Below are 20,165 nucleotides of genomic sequence, written 5' to 3' on the forward strand. Positions count from 1 at the left end.
CCTGTGTTCTGTGAGAGTAGCGCCCTGCCCTTTGTATTAGATGATTAAAAAAAAAAAACATATATATATATTTTAAATATATATTTTAAAAGTTCCATTCAAAATAGCACTTTAGGACTGACAGGGAAAAGAGGCGGGGGCTCAAACCCCCAGCTTTGGACCCGACCTGTGCACGTGCCTGGCAGCTGGTGAAGTAGGGCGCCAGAGGACACAAATTTAGGCCTGCCTATGTTTTATCGCTACAAACATCATCCCCTCTGTCACGTATCCTCTCTCATTGGTTTCAGAGGCTAAGACTCACCAGTATCCCCACTACGACTAAAATTGTAAATGGAAAAAATATTATAGTGGATAAAAATAAAAACATCTGCACTAAGAAGACTGAATATAATCTTAAATAAGAATCTCTGCCTCCAAAATGTACTAAAATAATCATCAGTAATATATAAATGAACTGAAAAACTTATAGAAATGAATAAAATATATAGGCTATGTAATTTAAATGTATTGCCATACCATGAATTGCCTAGGCTACTGTCAGTGTGTGCCTGTGCATTTCTCTTTTAACATGAGAAGGCTACTTAAGAATTAGGCTATATTTCTCTGCTCTGACTGTTAAAATGCTAACATTTAAATAGGAACATAATGAAATAAACCTCTAAGGAAAACAACAGTCAGATATGCTGTAAGTATAGCACAATTTCTTTTTTTTCCCCTCCAACTTGGCATCTGGTAATATGTTATGTTTGTCTGCCAGGCCAGATTCCATGATGATTGCATTCATGATGATTTGTCATCCCAACTCATCATTGACAGGTATGATGAGTTGGGATGACAATATATCTGTATCTGACTGCAATCAGTGTGATGAATATTGTTTAAAATTGTATGCTGCCCTGTCTTTAGGAGGTGGCAGTTCTACTTCTGTTAATTATGTACTATTTCATGTTATATTTGACAACACATATAATATGTGTATGAGAAACATCACAGCTAAATGTGTGTATGAAAGCCAAGGAGCCACTAGGTGCCAGCATTGGCACAGAGAATAATAGTTTGAGAAAGCTTGAGTGCTTGAAAACACCTTGCTGTTTTTTCTTCTTTTTATAAGAACAATCCTTTACAAGAACAATACTTTGAATGACAGTGACTAAGAGGTCAAAGGGCAGATTAAAGTATGATATGGATGGAATTACTCTCAAATTTAAAGACAAATCAGGTTTATATTCCGTTCTGGTCTGTCAACATTACTATAATAAACCTCATTTGGGTGTCACAGCTTAACCGAACAGTCCATAAAATCAATATCCCATTCATTGTCTATAGAACAACTCTACATACATCTGGATGACATCACTGATTAAAGGGATTGTTGTGGTCACTTGTGGACACTGGACTGTCTTGGGCCATAGGACTAACATAGAGGAATGGTGGTAGTCTCCGTTATGGGACTTCAGGAAGGATATATTGAGATGATGTCTGTGTGTTGGGATAGATTAGACATCCAGCATCATGCATAGTGTTCTCTTCCTGATTATTAATTATGATTACCTTATGTTTCACTGTCTAAACACATATTTTACTTTCCAGTTTTCTCCTACTTGACTACCATAAAGTTTTTCTCTGCTCTTACATCAGGTCCCTCGTTCACAATGATACATTATGTTTTGCAACTGCACTGAGGTCAGGTAAGAGAGGAGATCTCATCTGAGGAAATTGAAGTAATCATTTCCGCCTCCCTCTTTCTCCTCACTAGAGATAAAGATATTATGTGTGATGAATGGAATGTGTTTTTATAGAGATATCTCTGCTCCAGACTGTACAACTCTCATTGCAATTGCGGCCTGTAAATATATAATAAAATATACCCATGAGTTACCGGATGAAGACATCTGGATCATCTGTCAGTCAGTAAGTATCAGTTCATGTATTCCTGAATGTCGCTGATGACATCATCACAGCGTATCACCTCAGTGTAGCTCTGATGCAGATGCATGCTGGGATGAAGTGCCTCTCCAGCAGTAACATGATATCAGTGCTTCAGGGCTCTGGGCTGCATCAGCATTTGGTGTGGCTAAAAAAAAAATCAGCCACTGCCCCTTAGGAGAGATTAAACATGTTACAAGATATAAAATGATGTTAGCTTTACTAAAACATTACCAACAGACACATATCATGACTGTTGTGAACATGCTCAAGGGGGAAGGTTTTGTTCTGTTTTGTGTTTTGCTATAATTAAAGGGCAAATTTTTTAACTCAAACCTATTTTTAACCAAATTTAGACGGATGACACATTGTGGCACTGTATTCTGGAGTTACACTGATTGGCCTGATGGAGGCGCTTTAATTAAAAAGCAAAATTTCTAACTCTGAAAGGCCATAACTGCTACACCACCGGTCTGATTGATACCAAAGGTGGAGGGATAACATGTACTTGAATACTTGAATGTACTGGATGAATCCTTAGTATCACTTGGTCATGATTTTTCAGGCCTATCATAATTTTGCTTCAACCGCTTGGGGCTAAATATTGTGTGTGTGTTGTTAAGTTCTCCCTTATTGGGTTTGATGATTAAATAAATAGAAATTAGTTTAAATCTATATTTTTACACATTTCAACTTGACTGCACTTTTATTTTGAAGGCTGAATGCCCAAACTGGACGTCATCATCCTGGTTATTCTTGCCAAACAGGGCATTTGTGGATTTCTTGGCAATATGCAGGCGGAAGAACTGTCTCAACTGTCTTTTCTCAATGGAAGACATTTGAGTCTTGGGTTACTTTGACATTTTCTTTTATTGCCTCCTTTTGAAACCATTTGAACTCCATAGAAGGAGTCTTTCGTGCCCAGGACAGCTGTGGGCGTCTCCTCTGAATCAGGTCAGAGGGCGGCAACACTGCCATCATCTCTGGGGCAGCAGACAGCTCAGGAGGCATACATGAAGTTCTAGATACAATCATACATGGAAGTAAGTAGTGAAGGGAATCACCTGTCCTTTGTTTGTCATTGGTAGAGGAAAGCTCAGGCCTGTGTGTTTTACTAATCATTCTGAGTACATTGCTGTAGGAGGCGACATACCCCAGAATTTCTGTATTGGAGCTCCTCTTGCACCCACCCAAACTCCCTTACAAATCCCCAAAGTATACTAAATAGACCAAATTCGGCTGTAAGTAAGTGATCAGCTATGGGTGAGTCAACCGACCAGTTAGGTTGGCAGCTTGGCTGTAATTTCTGTGGGTGTAATGTGATATATGAGAATAGACACAAAGTGTGTCCTCTTCCCATACTTTCTTCTAACCACACCTCAATTTTTTAAGAGTCATTGGTTATGTTACAGCTCCCTAATCACAGGTGGGTTAGGGTTAGATTAGGATGCAATACTGATCCAATTTTGTGTTTCCAAATAGGACTGCCGTCAATGGCAATTAGCATAAAAAGCAACAAGCTCAGCAAGTGTCAAATCAGCAAGCATGCTAGCTTGACAGCTGTAGAACTAAACATCTGTAGCTCTGTAAGTATCTCAGCAAAATACAGTTACAGTCACCACCAAAAGGATAAGACAAGAGATAGCTATTTGCAGTAAGGTATTGTTGGTATTTGATGCGGCTAATGTTACTGCATTGTAGTTCCTGTCAGTTAGCAATGCTAACATAAAGAGTTGTAACACTTGCTAAATGTAACACTAAAGTATCTTTCAAAAGATTAAGGTAAAATGATAACACCAACGTAGTAAGGCTCAGGAACATAATTGGATGCACTTATACTGCAGTTGGAGAAAACGATGACAAACCACAGAACAAAGTGAAATGTAGTTTCAGCTTTTCATAGGCATAGACACTAAGCACACACATTTTCTGCCCCAGGGTTGCGTGCGTACCTGCCAATGTAGCCTGAATGAACAAGAAACATGTCTAGGCATCAGCCGTACTGATTTGCTGCCAAAAGCTTTAGAGTCAACACATTAACATCGTTCCCCATGGCCTGAAAAAGTAAGTTTGTAAAAGCAAGTTTGAAAAAAATAAGTTTGAGAAATAGAGTCTCCAGAGGGGAGACATTAAAGTTATTAAATGGCAAAGGCAAAGTCACCAAGTTGGCAGCACTGTACTTTAGATAGCCACCTAAAAAGTAGTGTTAGCTGGCTAGTTCAAAAGCTGAGTTAGCCAGTGAGTGAATTACAAAATTGCTGAATATAATAATTGATAATAATTATGAAGAAGAGCAGCATCAAAACATGGTGAGTGACACCGTATGAGTATCATTCTTTTCGCAGTCAGGAGAGATCAGCTCCACTGTTCTTGTCATCAAACAACCCTTGCCAAGGAACCCATGCATGCAGACTTTTCTCAGCCCCAACTTGAAGGTAATTTAAAGAAAGGATGGATTGAAAACGGTGAGGGTTGTAATTCAGGGAGTCCAATGCTTGCCTTTGCCTAAGGCCTCCAATCACTAAGCACGCCCCTGATTATTAGATATTTTTACAATAGGATCCTTGAGATTCACCCATGTGTTGTTACTTAGAACAAGGGTGAGATGAGCTTCCCTGAATTTGTATGGTGAGTCAGTGGGCGTTTTGACAGTGCTAAACCCTTTCTGCTGCTACCTTGACACAAGCAATGGTTCAAGAGCCTATCCGACCAGTGTCAAGCCAGCCACAATAAAAAGAGGACTTCCTGTCACAACCTTCAAAATAAAACCTTATGGTTTCAACGTTTTTTTGTGGAAATTGAATTTAACCATTTTTTTATTTGAAGACCCACCTTTAGCCTGACAAAAATATTTATTAGATTAATTCATGGTACATATCATAATAACTTGCATCAAACTGATGTAAGTTATATGAAGATACAGTGTTTTAAAGGGGTATAGTATAGTATTAACTCACATTTCTGAAAATATATACTTTTTTTGTTTATATTTTGGTGGTTGTTTACCTCATGATGATGACCGATTGGAGGTCATAGTTTACCCACCTTTTTATTTACCACTAATTACCTCTATATAGGACTATGCAATATGCCATTCAGAGCTGCCAAAATCCGCAAAGACAGACCCGGTCACAAAACATATACTAGGCTACTTGGAAGTCATTTAAACATAATTTCTTTTTAGCCTTATATGTACATGTAATACAATTTTTCATCATGACATACCAGCACCATAATACAGCACAATCTTAGTATCTGGTTAACAGCTATATTTTCACTACACATTCATTGCAATGATTCTATTTAGCATTATAATACGAGTTTTGTTCTGATTTACACCCCAATGCATAATTTTGTCCCACCTCTCACCTCCACAACACATTTTACGGTTTTATTTTGAAGCCAAATCGCCTTCCGGTAGACTTGACAGATTTGGATCCGCCCCTTTAACGGGGTAACCATAGAGACCGTGCGAGAGCGAGGCAGCTGGTAGAGTTCTCACAGTGAGCGTTTCCGCTTACCTAAAATAAAGAGCTGGCAGGCTGAGGACGAGGAACAACGATACTATACATTACTGACGGAGATACACGACCAAAACACTTTGTTATTTTGCCACGTACAGCTTTGGGTATCTCAATTTATATGACAGTTCATGCCTCGAATGTGAAACAGAAAGAGGAGGGCTCGCTGCTGGTAACCTTTACATTGGTGAGTCTTGTCTTTTTTTTCGCAAGCTAAGCATAGATAGGCCACTACGAGATCTCTCTCTCTCTCCGTCTGTCTGTATTTGTTGATCCCATAATTGAAAACAGGAAAAATGTCGTCGGTCGAGGGCAACGTAATAATTTGTCAACGCGAATGTGTTATCAATTCAATCTTTGTAAGCTAACTACGTGGAGTTAGTTAGCTCTGAGCAGTGAATATTGTTTCTCAGGGTTAATGCCATATTTCGTTACTGACAGGTCTAAGAGATTGAATATCATCAAACCATAAGTTTCTATCAGAGGACATGTCCGTTCTTGCCAGTAGGTTGTACTTAAAGATTCACTAAAACTTAAAACCGGTGAGAGTAGCTGGTCTAGCCGAGTCTACACTGCCGTATTGTTACAGTATTGTTACGTTGTCGTCACATGAGCTATAATGGTTACAACGTTGCAATGGGCCCGCTAACGTTACTGTTAGAAAAGTGATAACGTTGTCGCGCAGTGTCCGAATGTTAAACAAAGACAGGCTATGGTGTATAATACGAGACTGAAGCAAAGCTCTAACAAAGCTATATGTACTTATGTTATTCGGTTAGCATGGGGTTGGCATTGCTTTCTCTCTGTTTTTGTCCGACGCTGTATGTGTGTGTGTGTGTGTGTGTGTGTGTGTGTAGAGTCTTGGCAGCCCACCGCACTCTTTGTTTAAATAGCTCGCAGTACAGTTGCACGTGTCGAAGCGTGTGACTTTGCGTTGAGGCTGCTATGAAGGCAACTGACCAAGTTTGAAACGGTTGCAGTGATGTGTTATTGACTTTTGAGGGTCTCTCCCCCACAGAAACTCTATTTCCCAACACTTCCATTGAATTCTATTGAGCGTTTCCAATTCCCATGCTTTTCTATCAAACAAAAAGTTTTGGTCTTCTCTTGTCAGTTGGGTAGGGCAAGATATGACACTTGCCATGGCTTAGGATAGGGGAATCCAAATGTGATCTTGACGTTTTTATCATCATAAATGAGAGTAAAGATCAAGCAAAAGTTGCCAGAAACCTATCCTCGACCAATGATCCCTCTAAGCACATAATTTGGTAGGCTATATCTACTCACTTATCATATAGACCAAATTACATATTGTTATTGTCATCAGTCATTGCTGGGTCCCCAGAAATTTAGTGTAAAAAAGTTGGATTCAAAGTTTTGGTGGCAAATAGTATTTGATGCAGGGACTTTGCCATACTTTTGGTTTAGTGAATTGATGCCCCATGCTCCCTTTATTTCCTGATATTTTATGTTGTCCCATCCTATCACACCTATGAGTTGTAGGTATTATTTGAGTGTGCAATAGTATCTGATCTTCATGTCAAACCTTCTGAGGCAGATTATTTTGCTGCTCAGTATGAGTTATTGTTTGTGATGGTGAGACTTTAACCCAGTCGTCAAAGAAAACCACCTCCAGGTTTGAATCAAGCCATAACAATGACCCATTTGACTCCCATTGTGCAGAAATATTGACTTGTTTTGCACTGTTTTTACTCTGTAACTAACATAGATGTACAATGTACTGCCTAAATGGTTCTCAGTTTAAAAAACAGTGCGTAACTGCAGTGAGATTTTTTTTGTATTCCCTGTCCAGCATTCAGACGCTGTTCTGTTTGACAACATAGCTCGGAGAGAAAGCATCTTGTGAATAAAGATAACAATATTGTTTCTGGCTTCGATCCCACTCTCAGATCTCCCTACCTTTCACCACTGTCAACATAACATATGCCAATGTTTCTGTCTTTCATTTTTATTCTAATCTCTCTGCTCTCTTTCGCTGCTTTCTTCCTCTTCTCCTGCAGCTTTCTGCTCTCTCTCTCTCTTCTGTATTTCTTCTCAGCTTTCCTCTCTCTCGTCCTTTCCCCCTCTCTCTGCTTTTCTCTCTCTCTCTCTCTGCTTTTTCCTCTCTTCTTTCTTTCTCCTCTCTGTCTGTCTGTCACTCTCTCCCTCTCTCTGCTTGCGGTAGTACAGAGGGATGCTCAGGCGCTTTGGGGCTTAACACTACATAATACGTGGTAACAAAGGGTCCTTTCTGTGCTGCCGTGCAGAGCCCCGTCTGAGGGCTCCCTCCACAGGCCCAGCCGGGCTTCACCAGCAGCAGCACTGGGGCCTATCGGGTGGAAATCTCCTCTCGGCTGTTTCTTTGGCACACTGAGTGCTCTCTGTTCCCGGACACATGCCTGCGCTGCTGCTCTCCTTGGCTCCCTTTGCATTCCAGGAGCCCCGGGCAGCTGAGAAACTGCAGTAGCAGCCTGCTGGCTGGCTGGTTGGCTGACTGGTGTCTGAAGTGGAGAGTTGTGTGTATTTTTTTTTTCCCCCACAAGTCAAAGGCACCTCCACTTTTCCCGTGCATCGAGTTGAAACGCGGTCTACACAATTGACAAATAACATTGCTGTTTCAGAGTCTTGGGTTACTTTGGATCTTGTTGCTTCTCTCTTACCAAAATATGAAAGACAGTCTAAAATCCGATCTCTTGAAATAACATCAAAGTATGCCCAAAATAGGCCTAACTAAAGACATGGACATGTTTTAAAAAGTTACAGTGTGCTAAAGATGTGTTGCTATTCACAAACGTGTGAATCAACATAATACAGCCTCATTATGTTCTGATTTGGGATGACACTGCCTGTGTGATTTTAACACAGCTTTTTAGGCCAACTTCAGAGCAGCTTTGTTCTGGCAGTGGCAGTATTGCTCTCATAAGGATGTGGTTCTCCACCGTCCTGCTGATCGTGCAATCTGACAGAGCGCTGCAATCAGCTGGGCTTGGGGTCTTGCACTGTGTATCCTACTGCTCTACCAGAACATAAGTTATGATAGTTGGAACTGGCACAGCCAGTTTTGTTGGATGACTGGTCTTGCCTCTTTATGCCCTGGCGACAAAGAATGCTACTTCCTTATTGGGTTATAATTGATTACATTGATTATGGTGGCCAATAAAGCACTGCGCCACAGGATGCTGACGTTAAATCTTTGTAGGACTTAGAGTCATAGAGTCTGTCCATATTGCAGGTTGCGTTTTCTGAAGCTAATGTACAGTTGAATTAGAGCTCAGATGTAGATGTTTGTACAAGGTCTCAACCACAGAGAGCTATATTTAGTATGAAACAAGGAAGTAGTCTTGTGTGAAGCGGGGTAATGTTTGACGTCCTTGCAACATCTGTTTGCATAGGCGTAAGTGTTTCTTGTCATTAAAGGCTTTTTATTTTATCAGTCAAGAAAAACGGTCTAAGTGACTTATGCTTTCTGCTCTTTTTTGCATTCTGCTCAATTGCCTTTCTGTTGGTACATTCAGTTTGATAAGATTATGTTCTGTCAACTATCCAATTCCAATGCCACTGATATAATAATTGAACGTAGTCACACTATCATAATGGCTTGAATGTGAAATGTTTAACATAACTTTGTATCAATACTGATAGCTATTTGAATAAACCATATGTTACATTGGTTATCTATATACACAGTCCACTGTTCAAATCCATCTTTCTGGAAATAAGTTTGACATTAAAATCAGCAAGGCCATTATAGTTCACAATAATTTGTGAGTGTAATACCAGGCAGGAAGAAGAGGTTTTGCTTGTATCGGTACAATACAAAATTTGTTCCAGGAAACTAAAATTAATTCACTTGGGGCTTTAAATGGTTCCATACTCCTCAATTTGATGTTCCAGGCCCAGCAAATTTGGTGCTGTCTGACAAAAATACAGAGAGAAAGTAAGAAAGTTGACATTCAACCTTGAATTAAGTCAAACCCATTATTTCTGTGCTTTTGCAATCAAATTGCCCTCTACATTATTAATCAATTAAATGCATCAACAACACAAGTCAGTGCAGTAAAAAACTGCAAAAAAACAAAAGTTCCCTTAAGGCTCCAAGCTATCTTGTTCTAGCTAATTGGAATGCTGTATTTTGCAGGATACCTTAACACACAATTAATGGCTTTCTCCTTTCTCAGACTCTCTTGTGTGAAAGCAATTAAGCTAATTCTGCTTAAGTTTTCACTTTGCAAACGTCCTGGCCGGTCAATACTCTGCCCTCAGCTCTCTCCGGAGGTCAGTCCTGCATTATAAACGCCATTCCAAGTGGTTATTTACATCCCAATGAGTGCCTTTGACCAAAACACAATGTGTCATTTTGTTCTGCCTTTGACTTTTGTCCTTGTTGTTGCTAAGAGCTTCTTCTGACTAGAACTCATCAGTTAACGTAGGGCCTTATGGTGTAACCCAGGCCTATGCAGCAAAGCTCCGATGATGCCAGCGTGGAGAAATGAGAAAGCGTCTATGGATCAGATGGCTGGCGCAGGTCCGTTGCTTGTGTTTTTGACTATCTGCCCTTTGGCACAATGCAGTGCCCAAGCTGTTCTGCCAGAAATGGCTTGCGTCACTCTCTCCCACTGGCCTGCACTGCATGCAGGTACGCCTCTCCAGCCCTCCTATTCGGGAGGTCGGAAAGGTGGCAGGCAGTAGGGGGCACTGGTGTGTGTGTGTTTGTTTGTGTTTGTTTGTTGGCTGACTGGATAAACACATTAGGGATTGGCGATGGACTGAATCTATTGCCAGTGGAAATTCCCTTGCAGATTTAAATTACCTTGATCTTTTGTCATTTAAAATGTAGCTCGACACTCAAATGGGGAAGCACAGGCAGGGACAAAAAATATGCTCAGGTGGATTTACAAGTTATTTAGAGCCGCCAGCACAGAGAGTACCTAAACACAGCTAACATTTCCGAGAGCCTTCCTCATGATGTCCCATTTGAGTGTCTTGTGCTACTGCTTCCCATTGGGATTGTATTGCCACCTGATACTTGTTCAGCAGTTGTTTTCTTGACATGGAGAACTTAATTTAAAATGTAAAAGTGCCCCTTTCTTGCACAATTAAAGGTAACATTCCAATTTAAAGTCATCAAGCCTACATCGCGCACACTTTTGGTGGGTGTGTTTGTCTGCCCCATCCCCCAGCACGAATACATTGGGTAGCGATACATTTGATGATGATTGGTTGACAGGAGGATGTACACTATCACCCAACTCACCCAACACTCTTGTGTGTAGTTCATTGTCTCATTGCAGTAGTCCTGGGTCGTCTTTGGCAGTGGCAACAGCTACGCAGCAGATCTGCAATCAAATTCGCGGCTCTCTAAGTGCAGCCATGCCATTACTGTAGCCATTAGCTCAGCAGCCTTTTGTAACTGTAATGGGCCCTCTGCCCTCTCCTGAGGATATGCTGCCTGCCTGCCTGCCAGCCAGTCTCCCACCAAGCCCAGCTACTGCTACTGACTAATTCATCCCAATCTCTCTGTAGCTACACGACCAGGCCTGCGTGCACCTGGATCTCATTTATGTAATGATGGTGTATGTCTCGTTGTCCCCCCCCCCCCCCCCCCCATCAACCAACAATTGCTTTTAGGAAGTTAGCTTGGTTGTTATTCTGGAGAGAGGAGTTGGTGTGTGTGTGTGTGTGTGTGTTAATGTCAGTTCGCGTAGGACTGTGTTTTTCATCCTGCTGGTGCTTTTCAAGGTGTCTAACAGTAACCCATCATCTGCTCTCCACTGCTTTCTGCTGTCATCCAGCTGTTCTGGGAACCTAGCGTTTGACTTTACATTTATATTTCAGATGTTTTGCAGAGCCTGTTACAACAGTAGAAAAAGCTTCAGATTCATGTAACAACAACATTATACACAGTCAGTAACAAGGTGTGCAAGGGATAAAACAGCAGCTCAGGTTATGTGGGATATAAACTTTTCCATGTGATCTCCACGAGATCATTTTTGAGGTTCAGTATCCGAACAACAGGGAGCGGTGTAAGTGTCAAAAACTTATTGAAATGTTATTTATATTCAAAAGATGTTCTATGTGATTAAAGGTGCAATGATAAGACAACATCCTGGGCACCGTTGCCTGTCGGGTTTCTGCAAAAAGTTGCACTGCAATCACTGTTTTGTTTTGCATTCTGTGTCTCTGTCACACACTTTCGCTCTCTCTCTGTCTAATGCCGCTACCTCATCAGCAGTGGGAATCTGTTTGCCCGTTACATCATTCACAGCAGAGCGTAATGGCTGGTTTATTTAGTCAGATGTTGTGACAGAGCCAGAGTGGGGATCGAGGGGAGATCAGAGGAATCCTCCAGCTGCTGCCGCCACTGCTGCTATGTGTGTTTGTTAAAGAGAGATATACAGAGACAGAGAGAGAGAGAGAGATAAAGAGAAAAGGAAAGGGGGAGCTTGTTTACTGTCTGTCTGTGGGGTTATTTAGGGGTGGTGGGAAATAGCAGGGTCCTGTCTGCTGAACCCTAGCATGAGAAGCGGAAACACACACACACACAGTCAGAGTCAGTCATGCACTCATTAGAACAGTAATCCAGCTGCTACGTCATGATGTGCAGAGCTGGCCTTCTCTCTGTCACTCTGTCTCTCTCTCTCCTACACCCTTCATATCTCTTTCTCTTTATTCCCTCCTCTGTCTCTCTGTTGCTTTTGGTTACGTAATCCTTGCTGAATGTTGATAGTAATCCACGTCCTCCCTCTCTCCCCCCCCCCCCCCTCCCTCTCCATCCCCTCCTCTGTGTGGCCCGGACAGGTTAAGCCGTAGAGGACTCGCGCCGGTCGTCGGAGGAAAAGATGTGCGATGGAATGGTAGCATTTCAGACGAGAGCCCCGTCCTCCTCCTCTTCCTCCTCCTTCTCCTCCTCTTCTTCCTCTTCCTCCTCCTCTCTAGCCCACAGGCTGGCTGCCTCCGCACTCCTCCTCCTCCTCACCCTGCTCCCTCATGGTCACGCATCAGGTAAGACACACACACACACTCACTCACTCACTCTCTCTCTTCCTCTCTCTCTCTCTCTCACACGCACACGACACACATCGACTAACCCTCCATCTTTGCCCGTCTCTTGTGAATTGATTGAGGTTATTTTCCCCTCGTCTTGCAGGTCGGTTAGATTAAATTGGCTTCCTTTACCCTTGGGCCGGTCAGGTTGCTTTGCTTCCGAGCGCGGCTCAGAGCTCAATCCCACCCACCCTGTGAGTCCATTCACTGCCCTAATGAGTCACAACAGTTTCCCTGCGCTGTCGAGTCAAACAGAGAGACGATGGTGTCTGCGGTCACGTTGCTGTCATAAGGTTTTAATCAGCCATGACATTTAGCGTCCTCTGAGAGCTTTTAGCACGGCTAGCCAGCTTTGGTTATTACTGCACACAGACCCTCAGATCAGGTTTTATCTCTCCGCCTCAGATCTCAGGTTATCTCGGAATATGAAGTATCGGGTTTTTAAATTGAATTCAGTGTAGTCCAGCAAGGGGAAATCTGGTTCACACTTGGGATTTAAAGTCACCACAGGTAAAAGGTATTTATCAAGCACTACAGGCCCCGGGGCTTGTGTCCTTTGTTTCTTTCAAAAGGAATACAACACTGGTGGTGTGTACTCTCTGAACCCCTTCGCTTGTGCCAGCTTTCCTTTCACTCCAGTCCTCCAACGTTCCAGTCCCCTCCCCCACATACACACACAACCCCCCCCCCCCACACACACACACACACACACACACACACGCTCTACCCACACGCACACTCTCCCCACACACAGCCAGCTTGTGAAAGCTGCCAGATGTCCTTGCCACAGAGAGCAGGCGGACTGTGTGTGTGTGTGTGTGTGTGTGACTGACTGAGTGACTGTGTGTAGTGATGTTCCAGGCCCAAGGATGTTTTTAAAGCTTTAATTGATTTCTTTTTTTTTTTTTTTTTTTTTTTTAATGCAGCCTCAAATAATGTTTAAATAAATATGTGTATGTGAAAAACAGGAACAGAAGGAATAGAAAGAGGTGGAGAGAGAGAGAGATGGAGGGAGGGCTGGTCGGGTGGGGGCACCGCTGCCTGATCCCAAGTGTATCGTCTCTCTTCTTCTTATGTAACTCGCATGATTCATGTAGAGCCCAGAGGGGCTGGTATCACGCTCACGTTCTCTCTGTCCAACACACACACACACACACACACACTGCCTAGGAAAATGTCCTCAGCTGCCTGGCCACGTGCTCTGTGTATATGTGTGTGTAGATATGTGTGTCAGTCTGTCTCTCTGTTTACCTCACACACTGTATGTATGTGTGGATGTTACGCCTCATATACGCCCAATTGTGTATGCCCTGCCTGTGTTTCCGGTCCTGCCTACACACACATACAGTACAGATAGGAAGGCAGTGGTGGCATCGGATACTGTATATCAGCAGCTGTGTTTCTATCCAACTCTCAAGCAAATTGTCAGATAAGATGAAATGTTAATGATCCCCATGGGGCCGTTTCAGCAGTAAATAATACAGCAAGGAAGATAGAATATAATTAGGAAAATGGCAAAAAAAAGGGTTGTGTAAACATATCACAACTGACAATTTAAACACTAGAACATGTTCGAATGAAATTATGAAAAGGTAATGACTCAAGTATTACTCAAGTATGTGTAAAAGGGCAGCAGTAGAACTACTTGAGACGATGAAAAAAACATGGAAAAAATATGTACAATATGAGAATATACCAAAAATATGAATTGTGTGCAGTATTCTACTGCACCAACTAATGCCCATCCATTCACGATGGGTGCCTTACACATGCGGTAGTGACAGCGCTATGACATCTCTGGGAGGTTGCGGTAGACAGATATTTCACAAACGGCTTTTCAGTACATCCAAACCCCCTTTTTAAAACTGTGTTGCAGTGAGACTGGACTATTCTTCAATTTGCCAGTATTACAAGCAACTAATATTAAGAAGTGGAAGGGTCAGAGACACGCCAGCAACGAATATTCATGTGTCCTTAAAAAGATCATGTGTGATGGAGAAGTGTTAGGGAAAGAAATAAGAGCTAAAGAGAAAAGGTATAAGGTTTTTTTACAACTCCCCTTTGAATGGAAGATTGGCATTTTCTTGCTTTTTTGGGGTCCTGATCACATAAGATGAGATAAAACTTTAATTGTCCCTAAGGGGAAATTGGATAGGATAGAGCCAAGAAAATAGAATATGAATAAGAATAACGCAAATGCGGTGTATTTAAATATAACACAACCGACCACTGGAATACTAGAATGCATTATGGAGAAATATATGAATGAAAAAGATGAAAATATATGAATGTCGGCATAAATTATGATCCTGTGGGTGAATGAAAAAATATGTATGATATGAAAATTCTACCAAAAGGATGAAACGAAATCTCCGATGACAGATTATCATGAAAATAAGGGACTGATGCTTATTTTCCAGCCTTCTTTTTTTTCATAAGTCATCATCTTCCTGGGGTAGTAATGATTGTTCTGTCCACTAGCCCAAGCCCTCATTTTGATTTTCTCTCTCTCTTACTTGCTGTCTCTCTCTCTCACTCTCCCACGCCACTCCTCATGTCCCTCCATACATAATTCACTTAGGTAATCCCTTGACGTATACCAGGGATGGAGATTGCGCTGGAAATTTTCATGAATATGAAATGTCATCACTGCTGACAGGCTTATTCCAGACCCATACAAATACCAGTGTGTGGTATGAATAGAAATGGATACTAAGAAATAATGTACAGTATTTGCATACTAGAACAAAAGCCCTAAACACCAGAGACCAGCGTACAGCACATAGCAGAATCAAACGACTGCTGCATTTCTTTGTATTTCGTCTCGTTTTTGATGTGTCACTTTTGGTCTTTTGTAGAGATTATTATTTTAGGGATTTAGGGCTTTTGAGTGACAAGGAATAAGATGAAGCTAGTGGATGACAGACACCGTAGGTTGAGGTACTCTTCGCTCCCACTTTCGCTCCCTTTCACACGGGAAGGGAAAGCTTGAAGCTTCCTCATTGGTGGCTTGTGTTCTTAGTCGAAAGGTCAGAATGGCATTTTTTCACGTCATGTGAAAGCCAGAGTTTGTGATATATGAAAAAGCTGTCCTCTCTACTCATTAGGCCTACACTGTTTGCACTGGAACAATGGAGTAAGGTATTTTGAGAATGTAACCAATCAAAAACTAAGTCATGCCATTATTATTTTTTTTTTGTCTCTCGTTCTGCTGCCAACAGCTAATCTGCTAAGCTAACGTAAACGGCTCCCTTAAATCTGTGTATGATTGCATAGTTTCAGGACATTCTTCCAAAAGTAGCAACAAGCTAAACAAAATATCCTGTTCATTCAAGTAGGGTGCCAGTAAACAAACACAGCAGCGAAGCAGCTCATTGGTTTTGTGTATGAAAAAGATAAATGCCAACAGTCTGGAGGATTTTGAGGGCGCAGTGCAAATACCGCTTGTTCCCAGGCTTTTCTGAGGCCATCTGATGACATCCTGCTAAGGCACCTTTTGTAAACTACATAAAGCTCAGTTCTAAACAAAAAGAGTCACTTCCTCACAATAATAGCATAAACGTGCAGTGACGGAGGTGTGAGTTCCCTTTTTTCTTAATGTGGCTTCAGTGGAGCCATTGTCTGTATTTTGTTCCAGAGGAAGTGGGCCTAGACGGTGAGTCAGAACTGAGAAGAGTGAGGATGGGAACTTGGACGCCAAAGGGCCTATTCATACGATCACATGCCATGTATCTACTGTAACAGCATTATATGACAGAAGGCAAAGTGGCTTGGGGCCGTGATCCACGTAGGTGCAGTCAAATAGATAAACATTGCCCTCTGAATCCCACAGTCCTCTGAAGTTGAAGAAAAGCTGTACAGGAAAATGGCAGCGAGGGCCAGAAGTCTCCCACAAACAGGCCTGCTGTGTGCTCTGTATGGCGGTGACGTTTATGTATGTTCTCGTGTGAGAACGGGAAATGGCTTCCTTCAGGCCCAGAAGAAAAAGTGAAGTCACTACGTACAGAAGAAAGAGCAGTGAGTGAAAGGGAAAGAGCGGAGAACTGCCTTCCTGATTTCCTCTGAGATTAGTTGTTTTGGCAATCGATTGTTGTCCATTCTTGGCTTGACTTGAATACATTTTTCTCAGTCCAATGAAGAACGCTCAGTGGCTATTGCACAGACTCATCCCTTTGTTTTGGCAATACTTGTCTTGATGTGTATGACTAACCAGGGGATGTGCAGACGTTTTCTCGAAAGTTGAATTGCAAAAGAAAAAGGCTCGACAACTCCCTTTTTCTCTGTAATAACAGACTAGGCTCTAGTGGCTAGCATAGCGTCATTGCTCTGACCACAGAGGAAAATGTCAAAACGAACCATGCCCTACTTCTGGCATCTTCAAACAACTGCAGTCTTTGAAAGTTGTTGCTTTCTGTAGCAAAGCAAAGAGGCAGGCGTAGAAAAAAGCCACACTCGATGTGATTCCGCCTGCACACTCTTGGTTACCAGCCCTCACAGAAAGTTTGCTTGATAGGCTGGGTTTGCAAACAATACAGCGTGAGAGGGGGGGGAAACAATGGCTCCCATACAATTAACTGTTCAAAATAGTCCCCTGAAGACCGGTTAGCAAGGCAGTTTGCAGGCAGGCAGAAGGAGTAAAGCAATATGCTGGCCGCTGGCTCCTTTCTGAAACGTGAGAACAAAGAGGGCTTTTAGGGGGGTGTCGGATGCCACAGGCCAAACCACAGCAAGCTGCAGCTCCACTAGATCACCAGTCTGCAATTAGGACTGCTAACTGACTGTGTCTGTGTGTGTGTGTGTGTGTGTGTGTGTGCGTGTGCGTACATCAAGCACAGCACAGCTCCTTTTCTATAATGTCTCCCCTTTCTCTCTCTCTCTCTCTCCCCTCCAAGCTCCCAGCCATTAGCCAGGTGAGACCAGAGACCATTAGCAGCAGTCTGGTCGCACAAACCATCAGTCTTTCTCTTCCATTACCTGTGTGTTTATCACTTCAGCCACCACTCTCTGCTCTCACCCCGTGCCATTTAACGGCTCTCCCACCCAATCAAGCCCTGAAGGGAAACTTTAAGCGCCTTGCCAGACAAAGAAGCACTCCATGGAAACGGATACTGCAGTGCAGACAGACGACACGAGACCATTTCATTCACTTTGACCAGACAGTTCCATTACTTTCAGTAGATCCCAAACGGCAGGGATGATTGTTGGCCACGTCGAGCTGCCACCCCACCCACCGCCACTAATCTAGCCAGCTGTAAGCTAATCATAACGATGTCATTTTCATATTTTTGCTTGACATCTATTTATCAGGGAGGCGGGGGTTTCTTTATTCAGATTATTTTCCTGATGTGTGTTTTTTCGGTTGCAGTTTGTTGTGTGTGTTGTGGTGACCACCTCCTTGTAATCTGTCTTAGTAGTGTGTGTGTGTGGGCCCTCCGCTGATGACAGATGCTGTATAGTTAGGTTAATGAATGTCAGAGCAGGAAGCAGTGGCGCAAGTAGCACCAGGCGCACCAACGGTCAAATGTGATGGAAGGGCATTTACGGGAAGCCCAGGGTGAGATACATGGAGCTGCATTTATAACCAAGCTGCATTTAACTTCCCGGTTGATTCTCGTGATAACGCGACGGACTTTGTGTCAGAACCTTTGCAATTATGAGTGGTAAACACACATCTTGTTGCTTTGCCAAGTTGTAATCTTACTTTTAGGTCTTCTGTCCATAACCTGAGTGTTTTTGCGGAGCGGCATAAAGGGCGGGGTGAGGAGAGGCAGTTTGTAAATTGTTTTCCAGTGAAACGTGTGGTTGTCTGTGGCAGGCAGTCATAATGATTTCCAAAGGGCCTCATCTGAGGGACCAGCCTGCTGAGTAGAGGACATCTCTGACTAATGAGCTGCTAAATATATCCCCCAGTCTCTTCTGTCTTCTGTCACTCTTGCCTCTGTTCTTTATTTCTTTCGCTCTTTCATTATTTCTTTCTTTCATTCTTTCTTTTGCTCTTTCCTTCTTTCTGTCCCGTCTTTCCGACCATCTTTCTGTCTGACATTCTATCTGACTTTCTGGCTTTCTTTCTTCAGTCTTTCTGTCCTTTCCGACTTTCTGGCTTTCTTTCTTCAATCTTTCTGTCCTTTCTGCCATTTTCTTCCGTCTCGACTTCTTTTTCCCCACGGCGCAGCCGAGGGCATCACACGGCAAATTCAGGTCAGGCAGTCAGTCAGTCAGTCAGTCAGTCAGGTAACGCTTAGTGAGATGTCGCTTCGTGAGATGTCCTCTAGAGGGTGTCTCTGACTAAGAGATGGCCCGAGTCTCTTGACAGAGGAATGGGCCGGAACGCACCGATACGCCTTTCCGGGAGTGAATTTGACGACTTAACGCGTGTTCCGGTTCTGAAAAAATAAATACAGAGCAGTACCGGTGGTTGTACTTGCTATAGGAGCTTAAACTACTGGCTCGGTTCGTTTTAGGACCAAAGTTTTCCGGCTGGGCGGTGTTTGGACCTTCGGGCCAATCACAATGCTTAAAAACGGAAAACTCCACTCAACCGGGATGCCGGGCGACATCAAACAAACGCACAATCAAATGACAAGCAGACAGTTTAATCTGAGCCGCTGAGCTGACAGGTTGTGTTGTGTAAATGTCGAGAAAGAACAAACTACACATTCTTTCCTATTTTCAACCCAATGTGAGTACAATGTGTTCAAGTGAATTCAACTTATATGAAGTAGCACTGTTATGAGCGAAGCTAGGCTGCTGTATTTCTGCCTCCCCACCATGTTGACGTTCTAAAACAGCGCAATGGACAGAAATCTATCCGTCAACAATTCTGTCCGTTTTCCAACGGATCAGTGTGGCCGCCATAGAGATAAAACAGTAGAGGTGACATTACGTCATTAAGCGTGGGATAATCGTCCACTGTCTTACCTGGGTCCAGTTTACCTGTAACTACAACCATGGGCGTAGGAAGCACGGGGGACAGAGGGGACATGTCCCCTCCAATATTAAAAGATGTTTAAAATGTCCCCCTCAAAAAATAAACCACGACATTGTGTTATTTTGCCTCCGCATTGAAAAATCAACCGCGGGACTTTTATTTTGAAAAGCCTTTGACTTCGTGCAATGTGGAATGAAGTTGAATGAAGTATCTCCATATGAAAAAAGTGCGCCACAAGAAATAGACTTGATAGGGCTTTATATCGGTGAGGAGCAGACAGCAGCCAAGGCAGCGCTCCAAACTGCAGCCAAAAACAAAGCTGCATAGATCATGTGAAGAGGTCTCACTCTGGCCCTAAATTAAATATCTTGTAATAACGTGTTCTGTTCTGCAATATTAAAATCATTCCACTGACGTTTTGGCCCGCAAAGGCAGATTGTAAAGAATATAGTGGCTTACATTCTGATGCAAAGGCCTGCATCAGAATGGGCAAACCGACAATGGAATGATATTAACTGTGTAGAAAAAATAAATACATTTATATTGTGAGCAGAGTGATGCCTCTTCACTTGATCTGATGGAGCAGAGCAGTCAGCGAGCACAGGACCGTTAAAGTGTCAATCATAATTCATGGTAATCAAACGGCAAGATGTCCAATCAACACTACTGGTCAGGTGCCGATAGAGAGAGAAAGGAAAATAGAGCATGTGCAGCAAATGAAACCTATGATATTGCGCCAAGGAGGA

General features: G+C 42.7%; 1 protein-coding gene across 1 annotated transcript in view; it reads left to right on the forward strand.

The window, feature by feature from the left end:
* Positions 1 to 5,443: 5,443 nt before the first annotated feature.
* susd6 (sushi domain containing 6) overlaps positions 5,444 to 20,165 on the forward strand; it is a 35,791-nt gene continuing 21,069 nt past the window's right edge. The window contains exons 1-2 of the mRNA XM_071906997.2: positions 5,444 to 5,634; positions 12,246 to 12,449. Of these exons, the coding sequence (XP_071763098.2) occupies positions 12,287 to 12,449 (163 nt within the window). The 5' untranslated portion in view covers positions 5,444 to 5,634; positions 12,246 to 12,286. The remainder of the gene's footprint in view (positions 5,635 to 12,245; positions 12,450 to 20,165) is intronic.

Source organism: Centroberyx gerrardi, chromosome 18, assembly GCF_048128805.1.
Source record: "Centroberyx gerrardi isolate f3 chromosome 18, fCenGer3.hap1.cur.20231027, whole genome shotgun sequence".
In the NCBI taxonomy this organism is placed as follows: domain Eukaryota; kingdom Metazoa; phylum Chordata; class Actinopteri; order Beryciformes; family Berycidae; genus Centroberyx; species Centroberyx gerrardi.